A 14,166-nucleotide genomic window follows, 5' to 3' on the forward strand; every position below is an offset into this window, starting at 1 on the left:
TGTTATTTTGTTTTCTTGGGAGTAGCCATCTTAATGCCTGGGAGCCACCCCTTTTTTTGATTTCATCTAATAATCTTGACTGAGTTGTCCTACAGCTGGTCGCCAGCCCTGATCCCTCCCCCAGCATCCCGCCCCTCCCATGAGCCCTCGCCAGCCCCGCCCTCCGTGGCCCGCCCCTTCAATTAGCCCCGCCCTCCCACTGGCCCTGTACGCCTCTTCCATCGGCCCTCCCTGATTCCAAAAGTCTGGCCCTCCTCTCTGGTCCCATTTCCCTCTTCTATCAGCAGCACTCCCTGGACTAGCCTCAGCCCTCCCAGGGTCCCCACGCCTGCCCGATCCTTCCCACCTTATTAGCTCCACCCTCTCCACCCTACCTCCTCCCGCCGGCTCCGCCCCTCTATTAGCTCCGCCCCATAGCACCACCCCTCCAGTCCTTTCCTCCCTGGTCACAAGCTCCTCTCCACGCCGACCCATTTCCCCTCCCATCAGCCCTACTGCCTCCAATAGCCAAGCCCTCACACCAGCCCACCCCGGCCCAGCAGGCTGCCCTCCCCGGCGCTGCCCTAGGCCAGTAGCCCTGTGTCCCCATCACCCCACCCCAAGTGCTCACCCCTCCCGTCCTGACCTCACCAGCCCCGCCCCTTCCAAGGCTCCGCCTCCTCTCCAGCCCTACCTCCGTCTCCCGTCAGCCCCGCCCCACGGGCCCCTCCCATCAGCCCTGCCCCTTCCATTGGGCCCGCCCTCCCGCCAGCCCCGCCCCTTCCATCAGCCCCACCCACGGACCCGCCCTCCCACAAGCCCCGCCCCTTCGCCAGCCCCGCCCCTTCAACTGGGCCCTCCCTCCCGTCAGCCCCGCCCCTTCCATCAGCCCCACCCACGGGCCCGCCCTCCCACAAGCCCCGCCCCCTTCACCAGCCCCGCCCCTTCAATTGGGCCCGCCCTCCCGTCAGCCCCGCCCCTCCCATCAGCCCCACCCACGGGCCCGCCCTCCCACCAGCCCCGCCCCCTTCACCAGCCCCGCCCCTTCAACTGGGCCCTCCCTCCCGTCAGCCCTGCCCCTCCCATCAGCCCCACCCACGGGCCCGCCCTCCCACCAGCCCCGCCCCCTCCAGCAGCCCCACCCCTTCCATTGGGCCCGCCCTCCCGTCAGCCCCGCCCCTCACATCAGCCCCGCCCCAGCACCCCACCCTCCCGCACACCTGTCCCCGCAGAAGAACGAGTACCTGCTCGCGGCGGTGGCGGAGGACAGCGACGCGCTGCTGCTCGGCCTGCGGTACTCGCCCGCCCAGCTGCACTTCCTGTTCGTCCGCGAGGACTCGGCCGGCGCCTGGCAGACCCGGGTGTCCTTCCGCAGCCCCGGCCTCGTGGACGGCCGGTGGCACACGCTGGTCCTGGCCGTGTCCGAAGGATCCTTTTCCCTCACCACCGACTGCGGCCTCCCGGTGGACATGTAGGTACCAGGACGCGGGGTCGGGGCGCGGAGCCCCTCGGGCTGCACCTTGCGACGTGCGGGACCCGGGCCCACCCCACCAATGCCGGCTGGGCCAGCTGTTCCCGGACACAGGTCGGCCTGCGGGGGGGCCAGAGGCCCGGCTCGTTCATGCGGTCCCCCTGCAGGAGGAGTTTAGGCCGAGCGCGTGATGAGGGGCTTTCTTTCCCGGGTGGCTTTCAGGAGGGACTTCGCAGCGATCTCTGGGAAGTAAGGCTGGCAATCCTGCAGGTGCGACTGGCTGATGGCCGCTGGGTTTGCTGTGTCCTTCCTTGCTGTCAGACATGAAGCCCTGGCACCCGAGGGGCCCCGCGGAGGGCCAGTACCTTACGCACTTAGGACAGCTCTGGGGTGGAGGGGAGGCAGGAGGCCAGGCCAGGGGCCACAGGAGCTGCGGAGCCCACGCCACTGTGGCCGTAGAGGAGCTGGAGCCCTACAGGCCACCGCAGAGGTGCAGGCCACGGAGGCTGAGCGTGTGCCGAGGGCGGCCTCTGGACAGATCAGAGCTGATCTCACCCAGCCACTGACACTTCATGAGAGGACAGCGGCCCTGTGCCCAGAGATGAGCCCGAAGGCACCTTGCCGCCCCACGCAGCAGCTCAGCTACCCTGTCCCCGCCCTTGGGGACACCTTCCTGCCTCCAGAGTCCAGCCTCCCTGGGTTTGTACAGCTAGACCGCCCCTCCTGACACCCGTGTGTCTCCAGCTCAGCACCTCCCTCCTGCCCTGAGGCCACCCCAGCTCCCAGTGCAGAGGAAGTGGGTGGGCACCCGTGCAGGAGGCCACCAGGAGACAGGAGGAGCCACTGATCACTTCCTCGCTGTGAGCTTCTGCGGGGTCCCTTTCCTGGGGGAGGACCCCAGGTTCGTGTCCACCTGGTGTCTGAGAATGTGCCATTACCTGAAGCAGGCTCCTCTCACCAAGTTGAGAGGACTTGGTACTGGAGCAGCGCAGGCCCCAGGGAGGGAGGCAGAGAGGAGGGGCACGGCCATCAGCCAAGAGATCCAGGCCTGAGAGCCAGTGAGTCGAGGGAGTCCTCCAGGACTTCAGAGACGGGAGGCTACAGGACCTGCAGGCCAGGAGAGAAGAAATCCCTGTGGATGAAGCTGCCTGTGTGTGGCCCTTTGTCATAGCTCTGGGACACTAATATACTTCTCACATGGGAATCACCCAGGTGATGTCAAATAGGGTATGTGCTTGCTCTCCTGGGGCTCTAAAGCCGTCCTGTGATGTTTTCAGAATGGCTGACGTGCCCTTCCCAGCCACCCTATCAATGCGGGGAGCCCGGTTCTTCATCGGCAGCCGGAGGAGAGCCAAAGGCTTGTTCACTGTAAGTATGGTGGGCCTGCGGCAGCCCTCCCCACCCCAGCGCTCAGGGTCCCCACAGCCTGGCACGTCGGTGCCGTTGTTAACGGAATTGTCTGTGTCAGATAGGAGCTGGCAGTCGAAGGTGCAGCGAGGTCTCTACCACAGGCCCTTTGGGTCTCACCCCATGAACACTGGGGCTTAGGTTGCCTACCTTGTCCACACTGTCTGGAATCCTGTTTGACACATAGAAGTTGCTCTGTGAAAAATTATCAATGGCATGCTTGGACAGGCAGATGGATGGAGGGATGGGTGGACAATGAATGTAGGTATGAATGACTGGGTGGACTGGTGGATGGGTGGATGGATGATGAATGGATGGATGCAGGGATGGATGAATGGGTGATTGTATGGACTGGTAGCTGGGTGGAGAGAGATGTATGGACAGATAAGTGGATAGATGGATGGACTGGTGGATGGATGGATAAATGGATGGATGGACTGGTGGGTGGATGGATGGATGGATAAATGGATGGAAAAATTGGCAGATTGATGGGTTATTGAGTGGACTGGTAGATAGACAGAGGGAAGGATTTATGAATGGTTATATGGGTAAATAGAAAGATGGGTAGATGCCGGGCGTGGTGGCGCACGCTTGTAATCCCCGCGCTTGGGAGGCAGAGACAGGAGGATCTCGCAGGTTCAAAGCCAGCTGCGCACGCTGGTTTAGGAGACCCTGTTTCCAAATTTTAAAAAAATGTAAAAAATAGGTCTGGGAGTGTAGCCTGGAGGTGGAAGGGCTTCCAGGAACCCCAGTACCACAAAAAAAAAAGAAAGATGGGTAGATGATTGGATGGATGGATGGATGGATGGATGGATGGATGGATGGATGTGGATGGATGGACGGACGGGTGACTGGATGGTTGAATGGACTAGTGGATGGATGGAAGCATTAGTGGGTGGACAGATGGATAAGTGGGCAGATAGATGGGTGATTGACTGGATTAGTGGATGGATGGATAATTGGATGGACTGGGTAGGTAGATGGAGGGATGATATGTTAATGGATGGACAGGTGAATGTGGACAGTCAGCTGAAGGGCAGTCAGAAGGATGAATGGGTGTTGGGTGAATGGTAAGAGGGACAGAGAGACGAATGAGTAATGTAGCCTGGTCATTCTTAAGTTTGTCCACATGGAAAATCCCTCCTGTGGCTTAACTACCTGGGAACACTGCCGTTCACTGTGGCTCCCAGAGACTTCCCAACAACACACACGCAGAGTTTTCTAGCTCTGCAAAATGTTAGACTCCCCGAACTCCCACACCCCTGGCCCCAGTCAGCCAAGCTGATGTCCCATACCAACGGCTCCTCTCTCTGCAGGGCCTGGTGAGGCAGCTGGTCCTGCTGCCGGGCTCGGACGCCACTCCAAGGCTGTGTCCCAGCAGGAACGCCCAGCTGGCTGAACTGTCCATCCCTCGGGTGCTGCAGGGGCTCACGGGAAAGCCGGATGATAATGAGGTGCTGAAATATCCCTATGGTTAGTAGGCAAGGCTACCTGCTGCCCACTCAGACAGACGCCCAGGGCCACGCACACAACCAGGCTCCAGTCCCAGCCTCTCCTGGTGCCTGCTTCTCCACCACAGGAGCACAGCTGTCAAGTTGCCAAGAGCGCCCTGGGGCCGCCCCGCAAAGCACAGGTGCCATCAAACAGGACAGCATCGCCGCCTTTCCCTCCAAGGGTCCCTGCTGGACAGGGCCCTGGGCAGACCACCTGCAGATGGCAGGCATTACTCCACCAAAAGGCTTCCCTGGCTGGCGCCCCGAGCAGTGCTGGGGCCATCTCTCCCCAGCCCCTCTCCAGAACCATCCCAACCTCAGCCCAGCCCTCCAGGACCCCCACTCTCTACCTACATTTCTGCTTCCCATGATTCCCTCAGCACAGAGAATCTCCTGGACGCACTTTCTCTGTTCATGTTTATGTTGTCCCAATGCAGAGTTGCAATGTTGACATGTTAATTAAAAGTCACGCCCCCCTGCTCCGGAGAATCTGGATGGGGCTCCTCCCATTGCACCCCGACTCTGGCAGGAAGGTCAGGTGGGGCCCACCAGGACACCCAAGGCTGTGGTTCTTGGGTCACACGTCAGGCAGGCCACCCAAGCACATCTGGTCCTTGGGCCAGCTTGGCCGAATGGCTGCACAAACATCTCTTTTTTTTTTTTTGGTGGTACTGGGGCTTCTGGAAACCCTTCTATCTCTGGGTTACACTCCCAGACCTATTTTTATACTTTTTAATTTGGAAACAGGGTCTCTTAAGCCAGCACAGCTGGTTTTGAACCTACACGATCCTCCTGTCTCCGCCTCCCAAGCGCGGGGATTACAAGCGTGCGCCACCACGCCCGGCCTGCACAGACATCTTTGTGAAGCCGAGGAGTGGCATGCTTAGCTTGACCTGAGGCCAGGTGTAGATACTAGACACAGTGAGGTCTAAGTGCCGCAGAGCCAGGCACAGCTGAGGTTTAGCTAACTCAGGCAAGAGAGCTGCTGGCGAAGGGACAGCCAGCCACACCATGTGGAGTGGACAGAGTGGGGCTAGCTGGCCAGGCAGGGATCGCTGACGTCCTGCTGTACAAGTGGCCGGGGCGCCCTCCTCGTCTGGTCTTGGTTCCCCTTCTGTATCGGCAATGTGGTGGGCGGCTCCCGGACATCGCGGGGCCCTGGCAGCTGCACAGAGGCAAAGGCAGGCTTGGGGGCATCCTGCGTCCTCTTCCAGGGTGCCTGACGCAGGGACCTGCCCCCTCCTGGTTTCCCCTCAGAGGCAGACTTGAAAGTGACGCTGGGGCCACGGCCACCGTGCAGCAAGGCGCAAGACGGTCAGTTCTGGTTTGACGCCGCCCGGAAGGGGCTGTACCTGTGCGTGGGCAGCGAGTGGGTGTCCGTGCTGGCAGGTGAGGCTGGGCTGGGGCCTCGGCGTGGGCGCACACGGGAGCCTCACACGCCTCCAGGGGGAGGGAGGTGTGAGCGGTCTCGGCCATCTCTAGGTGGCCATGTGCTTGGTTGGCCAGGCCAGAACACTTCAGAGTGAAAGGGCACCCCCAGCAATGATACCCGGGAAGATGGCCACCTGGACCCTGCCGTCCCCGGAAGCAAGCATGCCCAGCCCAGGCTGTCCTGCAGCCTGTGTTACTCAGGAGAGGAAACTGACCCCCACAAGGAGCAGCGGGCCTCTGCCTGGAACTTGGAAATACTCACACCCGAGGCAGGACAGACAGGTGGGCGGCAGCATGGGACATCTCAGTTCTTCCCAAAAAACGGGAAGGCGGGCACAAGACAGGCAGGACAGGGCCTCCCGTGGCCTTCCCACAGAGGGCACCTGGCCTCACACTCCCAAAGATAAGAAGCGGTGGTGCCAGGCAAGCCCTCCAGGTCCCACAGTCGCCCCGAGCTATGCACTACGCTCTCTGCCCACTTTGCCCAGGGCACAGCTCGTGGAAGCAGCCAGACCTGGGAAATATTTTTAGCAGGACACTCTGTATCAGCTCGACCCCTTTTGCACTGCTGGCTGCCCAGACCAGAGCCCCAGGTGGGAAGGAGCGTCTCCCTTGGACAGGTCTTTCCCCGGAGGTCAAAGGAGGCCCAGGCAGATCTTCCCTGGACTCAAGTCATGGCTGGGCCCCGGGATCCGCCGGTTCTTGGGCGCACTAACCAGGTCACGTGATTCCACCACCAGCAAAAGCCAGGCTGGACTACGTGGAGGAGCACCAGAGCCTGCCCACGCACGCCGAGACGCTGGGCATCGAGGTGTTTGGCATTCCCCAGGTGGGGCTGTTTGTGGCCACGGCCAGCCGGAAAGCCACGTCCGCCATCTACAAGTGGACCGATGGGAAGTTTGTCTCCTACCAGAACATCCGCACGCACCAGGCGCAGTCCTGGAGACATTTCACCATCGGGAAGAAGGCAAGTGGCAGTCGGAGCTCCCTCCTGGAGCCCGGCTGGGCTCTCTTGCAGCCTCTGCTGGCCACAGTGTCCTCCTGGCTCCAAAGCCTCGTTCAGGTAGAGAAAGGCTCCGGGTCACGGGCATTCGGCCGCGGCTGTAAGTCCCGAGTGTGACAGAGTGGAACGTAGGTCCATTTTGAAGATGCTGTGCAGATCCATCAGGACGAATCAAGCACCTGTTAGGTCCATCCAGTGAGCCAGTCGGTGCTGCAGCTGTTGCGGGAGGAAAGCGGACACTGCGGACGTATGGCGTCCGCGTGGACCGCGAGGGTCAGAGCCAGGAGGCGGCCGTGGGTCTGGGGCATCAGCACCATGGCAGGAAGGACTGACTATTCCCTTCCCAGCTCCTCCCACACCCCGGACCTAGATGCAGGATGAACAGACAGAGCCTCTGCCCTGAGCTCAGGTCTGCCAAATACCAGCTGAGCCCGGGGCGGAGCCGATAGCCAGCACTTCTGTATTCTTTTGTTGGTTAATGACAGTTTAAAGTTGTTCATTATAAGAAATGATAAAATTACACCAAAGGGGAAATGGAGCACTTCAGAAAACAAGGGGGGGGGATATTTTGTCTTCTCACCTGGGCAAGCACAGGGCTCCATTTGCCTCTGTGCACATGGTAATTGATTAGTTTATTTTTTCGGTACTGGGGATGGAATCCAGGGACGTGCTACCTCAAGCTACACCCACAGCCCTATTTTTATTCTTTATTTTGAAACCTGGTCTTACCAAGTTGCAAAGGGCCTCACTAAGTAGCTGAGGCTGACCTCGAACCAGGATCCTCCGGTCTCAGCCTCCCAAATGCTGGGATTACAAGCGTGCCCACCGCGCCCGGCTTTGCGCATGGTAGTTGAGGGCAGGTCATCCACATGTTTTCACCCTTGCAGGTCATGGAGACTGTTTCTGTGCCCAAAGTGTCTCCTAAACTTGCATTATTTTGTTTTGTTGTGCTTTTATATAGAAATAGAATTGGAAGCAACAGACGGGGGAGCATTTTTAAGGATCTTAATGAGTAATCACCAGTTGTGGGGGGCGATCGCCAGCTACCCACCACCCCACAGCCATCCCTGACAGCAGGTGGGCTCAGCGTTGGTCCCTGTGGACACAGGGAGACACTGGTGATCAGGGACCTTCAGCCTAAGTCCCCAGCAGCCATCAGAGGAACCGAGTCGACCTGGCTTCTCCCTTTCAGATCTTCCTTGCAGTGGCTAACTTTGGGCCGAATGAAAAGGGTCAGGAGTTCTCGGTCATTTACAAGTGGAGCCACAGAAGGCTGAAGTTCACTCCGTACCAGAGGGTTGCCACCCACAGCGCCCGGGACTGGGAGGCCTTCACGGTGGACGGGGAGCACTTCCTGGCGGTGGCCAACCATCGGGAAGGTAAGGCAGGTGTGGCCTTTGACCTGGAAGGAAACCAGCCCAGGGGTGGGTAGGCTTGCTTACATGAGGGGTGAATTTTTATCTCAAAAAATAATAAGCCGCCAGGTGTGGTGGCACATGCTTGTAATCCCCGCACTTGGGAGGCAGAGACAGGATGATCGCGCAGGTTCGAAGCCAGCCGTGCGCACTGGCTTAGGAGACCCTGTTTCCAAATAAAAATGTAAAAAAAAATAGGTCTGGGAGTGCAGCCCAGAGGTAGAAGGGCTTCCAGGAACCCCAGTACCACCAAAACAAAACAAAACAAAAAAACCAACAAGCCACATTGGCCCACTTCTGGGGCTCAGCTGTCTGCCGGGTCTCAGAAGACAAGCGCACATGGGCACCTGCTCCCTGCCCAGGCAAGGGGGCAGACCGGCCCTGCGCGGTCCCTCCCAGGAGAGCCCGCTCCCAGCACCTGTCTGGCTTCCCTTAACTAGCAACAGGCTCCCCTCGGAGCATTGGAGCCAGGCCCAGAGCCCAGCTCAGGGGCGGAGGGGGCAGGGCGTGGACTCCGGTGCACAGAGCCCGTCCACCTGTGCCCTGGCCGGACCAGAAGGGTGCAAGGCCAGGCAGGGCGCCCAGACCTGGCATCGTCTCTGCTGCCCAGCACTGGCCTCCGTTGCAGGAGACAACCACAACGTCGACAGCGTCATCTACAAGTGGAACCCCAGCACGCGGCTCTTCGAGGCCAACCAGAGCATTGCCACGTGCGGTGCCTACGACTGGGAGTTCTTCTCCGTGGGTCCCTACTCGTTCCTAGTGGTGGCCAACACCTTCAACGGCACGTCCACCAGGGTACACTCCCACCTCTACATCCGGCTCTTCGGCTCCTTCCAGCTCTTCCAGTCCTTCCTGGTGAGGAGCGCCGCTGGGCCCCATCGCCTCCAGGTCCCTGTCTGCAGGTGGGGCGGGAGAGAGGCCCGGGGGGAGCCAGCGGCAGTGGCCCTGCACCTCCATCCTGGGACCAGCACCTGCCCCTGGACGGCAGGAGGCACAGCTCCTCCACAGGCCGCTGAGCCCGGTGTCTGGGCAGCCTCGGTCATTTCCTTAGAACCTGACATTGGGCCGGGAAGGCGCCCCGCTCAGCCCTGTCCTGGTGTGGAGTGTTATGCAGAGCAGCCCTGGGCGCTCAAAGCGGGCACCCCTTCCCTGCCATGTGTCTGGGGGATGGCGAGTCTCCAGCCTGGGCCGGCTGGTCAGCTGGGCTCTGACCTGGGGCTGGTGGGGCAGACGCGGTCTCCGCTCCACACTTGAGGTCTCTTGGCTGTCACGACCTTTGTGCGGAGGTGCTGCGTATTTATACAGGACCCTGTGCGTACTCATGGCTTCTGTCAGTGTTTTTGTTACGGTTTAAGATGTTACGGTTTGGGGTGAGGGTTACTGTTTGGGGGAACTGTCCCCAGGCACCTTTCTTAGGCTCCCAGGAACAATTCCAGAAAAAAAAAAAAAAAACCCACGGATTCTCGTCCTGAGCTAAGGATAAATATACAATAGCCCAGGCTCTGGATGCAGTTTTAAGGGCGTTTATTACAAAGATAGAAATACAGAAGACAGTCACAGCCCCGTGCTAAAGCATGAGGGGGTGGTTCAAACGATTCACCAAAATACAAAACCCGGAATAGTTTTATAGACATAAGGCCTCCATCTTGTTCTGCGTCATTCTGATACAGGTCAAGTCCATCCCCTTAATTTTTCCCGCCAAACTCCTGGACTATGCCCAGGTTTCTCCTTTCACCAAGGTTGATCCCCTCCTCTCATCCTAACTAGATATCAGTTATTATGTAAACCTGTCTTTAGAATGAGGAAGTCCTAGCTCCCCTTCTCTTCCCACTTCTAGTTACTTTTAGCTAGGACATTTTCCATGACAGTAGCTGCTTGCTTCCTGGCTGAAACCAAGTTCTTCCACAGGTCTGCCCACAAAATGATTTTTGAAATATATGTATTAATAATCAGAGCTTTCTCAAATCTTCCTAGGCCATTCCCAATACTGGTAGTTTTCATCCCAGGATTCCAAAACACCTGACCACACGGCCTAGAAGGGAGATTTCTTTGGTCACAGTTCTGGAGTTTTCAGGGGCTCAGTCCAGGCGAGGCCAAGTGATCTCAGCAGAGAGAGAGCCAAGGGGAGCAGCCAGGGGCCTCTAGGACACAAGCCCAGTCCCCCCAGGGACCACCTCCTTCAGCCGCACCCCCCTGGTGACCACCCACTAAATCCATTACGATGGCTGTCCGTGAATGCATGGGGCCTCAGAGCTCAGTGCAGAGCGCTCTTCTCTCAGGAACCTATCTGATCTGTAACGGTCGCTCTTGGCTTGCTCTGGAAGGGGCTGGGGTTATTCTCAGACTGTGATGGAATGAAACGGGCTTCCAAGGTGGGCGGCGGTGGTGAGGCAGAAAGACCAGCCAGCGGGTGGCGACCACACTGAGGTCCAGGCGGAGAGCCAGCTGCGGCCAAGGGCAGGACAGGCCCACCTGAGCTAGGGGACGGGGTCCGGCGGTGTGGCCCAGAGGTCAGCCCAACAGGGCGTGACCCTGCCCAAAAGAGGCACAAGAGAAGAGTGAGCGGGTCACACAGCAGTGCACCTGAGAGCAGGACCGGCCCAGAGCCAGCGCCCGGGAGTCAGTTGGGCCACCGGGCACCATCATGGCCGCGCCCTGCGTGAACCTGCGCAGGGGCTGGGCAGGGCCGGGACCACGTGCTGGTGGACAGCTGCCCCCTGACCTCGAGCGGCTCCTCCTCCCAGGGGCTACATCTTACAACTTTCCAGTTCCTCTGACCCAAAACGGTCATGTCCGTGTTTTGCCAACGTTTCTCAGTCCTGGGAGTCTGTGCGCAGTGTGAACTGTGGAGCGGGCGAGGCCGGATGCTGTGAGTGTGTGGGGAGTGTGGCCTCTGCAGGAGGACCTTTCTAGAAAAGGCCATGGTGCGGGGGCGGGGAGGGGGGAAGAAACTGCACGCATATTACTTGTTCCCATGAGCACAGGGCGTGGTGTTCCTGGGCCACCAGGCGCCTTCAAGAAAGGCTATGGCATCCAGGGTCCTGTAGCCCAAGGGCAGGAGCAAGCAGGAGTCTGTCTGACGCCAGGGAGATAGAGGCCACGTTTCTGGGTGCATTATTCAGTCAGTCCTGACAGAAAGAATTCTAGAACCTTCGTCCATGAGTGGGCGCACTGTCAGACCAAGGCAGGAAGGAGCAGCTGCTGGCACTTCTGGGGCCTGAGTCTGTGGCCACGGGCTTCACGCTGTCCGTTTCCTGTTGCTGCGATGGAATCCCCAAGCCAGGGCAATTTGTGAACATTGGGGTTTATTTGGCACGGTTCTGGAGGCTGAAAGTCCACGCACGTGTCCCTGGCACCCACTTGGCGCCCAGTGCGGGCCTCTGCTGCGTGCTCATGTAGGGGAGAGTGGTGGGTGCGTGCAGCACCCCTCCCAGCGACTAGCCCAGTCCCAGGCACTGCTCAGCCTGGGTTTCATATAAAAAATGAGTAATTCTCTTCATAAAAACGTGTACCAAGTATTTCGTGGCTACACATAGACCAGGAAACTGTTCACTGTTTATCTAAATGCAGAGGGAGGGGCTGTATTTGCTACGTCAGGCATCCTGACCCTGGCTGGGGGGGGTGGCACCCCCAGGGCCCCTGTGCCCTAGGAACGTGCCAGGTTCTCTGAGGGTGTCCAGAGGCCCCGTCTCTACCCTGCCCCGGGGTGGACTGTGACGCCTCCCGCCTCTCCCCTGACACCCTCTGAGCTCCTGGGCTTCAGTCTCCTGCACACCTCTGGACACACCTCCCTGCTTAGAAGCCTCCTCCAGCTCCCAGAGCCCCAACCAGGCCCCAGCTCTCCGTCTGTTGCCCAGCATGCCTGCATGGAGCTCAGGTCCTATCTCTCCTGACCCTACTCCCTGCCCTGGCCCCCGCGGCCCCCCTCCACACAGCCTCAACTCTGCTGTGCTCCCAGGCCCAGGGAGGCCCTGGCTCTGGGCACCTCCCCACCGTGAGGTCAGCCCCTGGTAGCACCAGTGTGGTTAGCACTGCATACACAAGGCAGGAGTGTCCAGGCAGCCACTCCAGGGCCTTTCAGGAGTCCACGCAGGACTTGCATGGACACCTCCGGGCAAGAAGCTAGGGCCATGCAGGACCTGTATGGACACTGCCAGGCAGGAAGCCAGGGCCATGCAGGACCTTCATGGACACCTCCGGGTAGGAAGCCAGGGCCGTGCAGGACCTGCATAGACACTGCCGGGCAGGAAGCCAGGGCCGTGCAGGACCTGCATGGACACTGCCGGGCAAGAAGCCAGGGCCCAGAGTGGGAAGGCAGCCTGCAGCTGGGGAGAGCTACACCGTGTGGGTGAGCAGGGCTATCACGCAGGGTGTGCTGTGCACAGGCATTGTGTACACGTGTTACTGTGCACAGTGCCTGCTCACACATGTGCACACATGTGCATTGTGCATCCGAGCATGGGATATGTATCTGCATGTACATGCAGGCATGCACACATGTGTCCACATGTGCCTTCATGTCTAAAGATGTGTGTGCCTGTACATGTCCATGTGCACATGTGTGTTCCCATATATGCACATGTCATTTCCTGTGTGTGCACATATGCAGACACGGCCATGGGTGTGCACATGTGTGCAAGCCTGTGCGCAGCCGCGTGTCCAGTAGTGCCTGTCCTCTGCCTCAGTCTCCTTGTGCAACTTGGAAGGAGCTGATGATTCAGCGTCCTTTGTCCTGTCTCCTGTGGAGTGGGAGGACTGGCAGGTAGTGCCACCCAGGCTTCATGTTCATGCTCCGTGGGACAGCCGTGGGCAGGTGTGGAGAGGGTCCTGCAGGCCCTACTTGGAGGGTGTAGGGCGGTCCAGGAGGTGATGCCCCAGCAGAGAGGAGAGGAGGGTTGATGCAGGAAGCCTCAGCCAGCTGCTCGCCTTGTGGAGGGTTCAGCAACTGCCAAGGTCCTGGTCCTGGCCCGTGTCCTGGTCCTGATCTGTGTCCTACTCCTAGTCCTGGTCCATGTCCTGGTCCTGGTCCATGTCCTAGTCCTGGTCCTGGTCCTGGTCCTGGTCCATGTCCTAGTCCTGGTCCTGGTCCTGGTCCTGGTCCGTGTCCTGGTCCTGGTCCTGGTCTGTGTCCTGGTCCATGTCCTGGTCCTGGTCCTGGTCCTGGTCCTGGCCCTGGTGCGTATCTTGGTCCATGTCCTGGTCCTGGTCCTGGTCCGTGTCCTGGCCCTGGCCCGTGTCCTGGTCTTGGTCCGTGTCCTGGTCCTGGTCCTGGTCCTGGTCCTGGTCCTGGTCCTGGTCCGTGTCCTAGTCCTGGTCCTGGTCCTGGTCCTGGTCCGTGTCCTGGTCCTGGTCCTGGTCTGTGTCCTGGTCCATGTCCTGGTCCTGGTCCTGGTCCTGGCCCTGGTGCGTATCTTGGTCCATGTCCTGGTCCTGGTCCTGGTCCGTGTCCTGGCCCTGGCCCGTGTCCTGGTCTTGGTCCGTGTCCTGGTCCTAGTCCTGGTCCGTGTCCTGGTCCTGGTCCATGTCCTGGTCCTGGTCCTGGCCCTGGTCCGTGTCTTGGTCCTGGTCTGTGTCCTGGTCCTGGTCCGTGTCCTGGTCCTGGTCCGTGTCCTGGTCCTGGCCCTGGTCCGTGTCTTGGTCCTGGTCCGTGTCCTGGTCCTGGTCCGTGTCCTGGTCCTGGTCCATGTTCTGGTCCGTGTCCTGGCCCTGGTCCGTGTCTTGGTCCTGGTCTGTGTCCTGGTCCTGGTTGTGTCCTGGTCCTGGTCCGTGTCCTGGTCCTGGTCCTGGTCCGTGTCCTGGTCCTGGTCCGTGTCCTGGTCCTGGTCCTGGTCCGTGTCCTGGTCCTGGTCCGTGTCCTGGTCCTTGTCAGTGTCCTGGTTCGTCTCCTGCACAGCCTGCTCGGGCTGTCTGGATCCTTCCGCAGCTTCCTGCGCAGGCAGCTTCTGTGAGGGCCAGCCCAATGTC

General features: G+C 59.8%; 1 protein-coding gene across 1 annotated transcript in view; it reads left to right on the forward strand.

Annotated features, from left to right (window-relative positions):
- The window catches only part of TSPEAR (thrombospondin type laminin G domain and EAR repeats), a gene marked incomplete at both ends in the record, with an annotated part of 169,357 nt that overhangs the window by 145,045 nt on the left and 10,146 nt on the right, over positions 1–14,166 (forward strand). Inside the window, 7 exons of the mRNA XM_080696039.1 lie at positions 1,212–1,450; positions 2,728–2,818; positions 4,174–4,330; positions 5,608–5,739; positions 6,522–6,748; positions 7,977–8,163; positions 8,828–9,057. Coding sequence (XP_080552165.1) covers positions 1,212–1,450; positions 2,728–2,818; positions 4,174–4,330; positions 5,608–5,739; positions 6,522–6,748; positions 7,977–8,163; positions 8,828–9,057 — 1,263 coding nt within the window. The remainder of the gene's footprint in view (positions 1–1,211; positions 1,451–2,727; positions 2,819–4,173; positions 4,331–5,607; positions 5,740–6,521; positions 6,749–7,976; positions 8,164–8,827; positions 9,058–14,166) is intronic.

This window comes from Muscardinus avellanarius (genome assembly GCF_963383645.1).
Source record: "Muscardinus avellanarius genome assembly, chromosome: 5".
NCBI lineage: Eukaryota > Metazoa > Chordata > Mammalia > Rodentia > Gliridae > Muscardinus > Muscardinus avellanarius.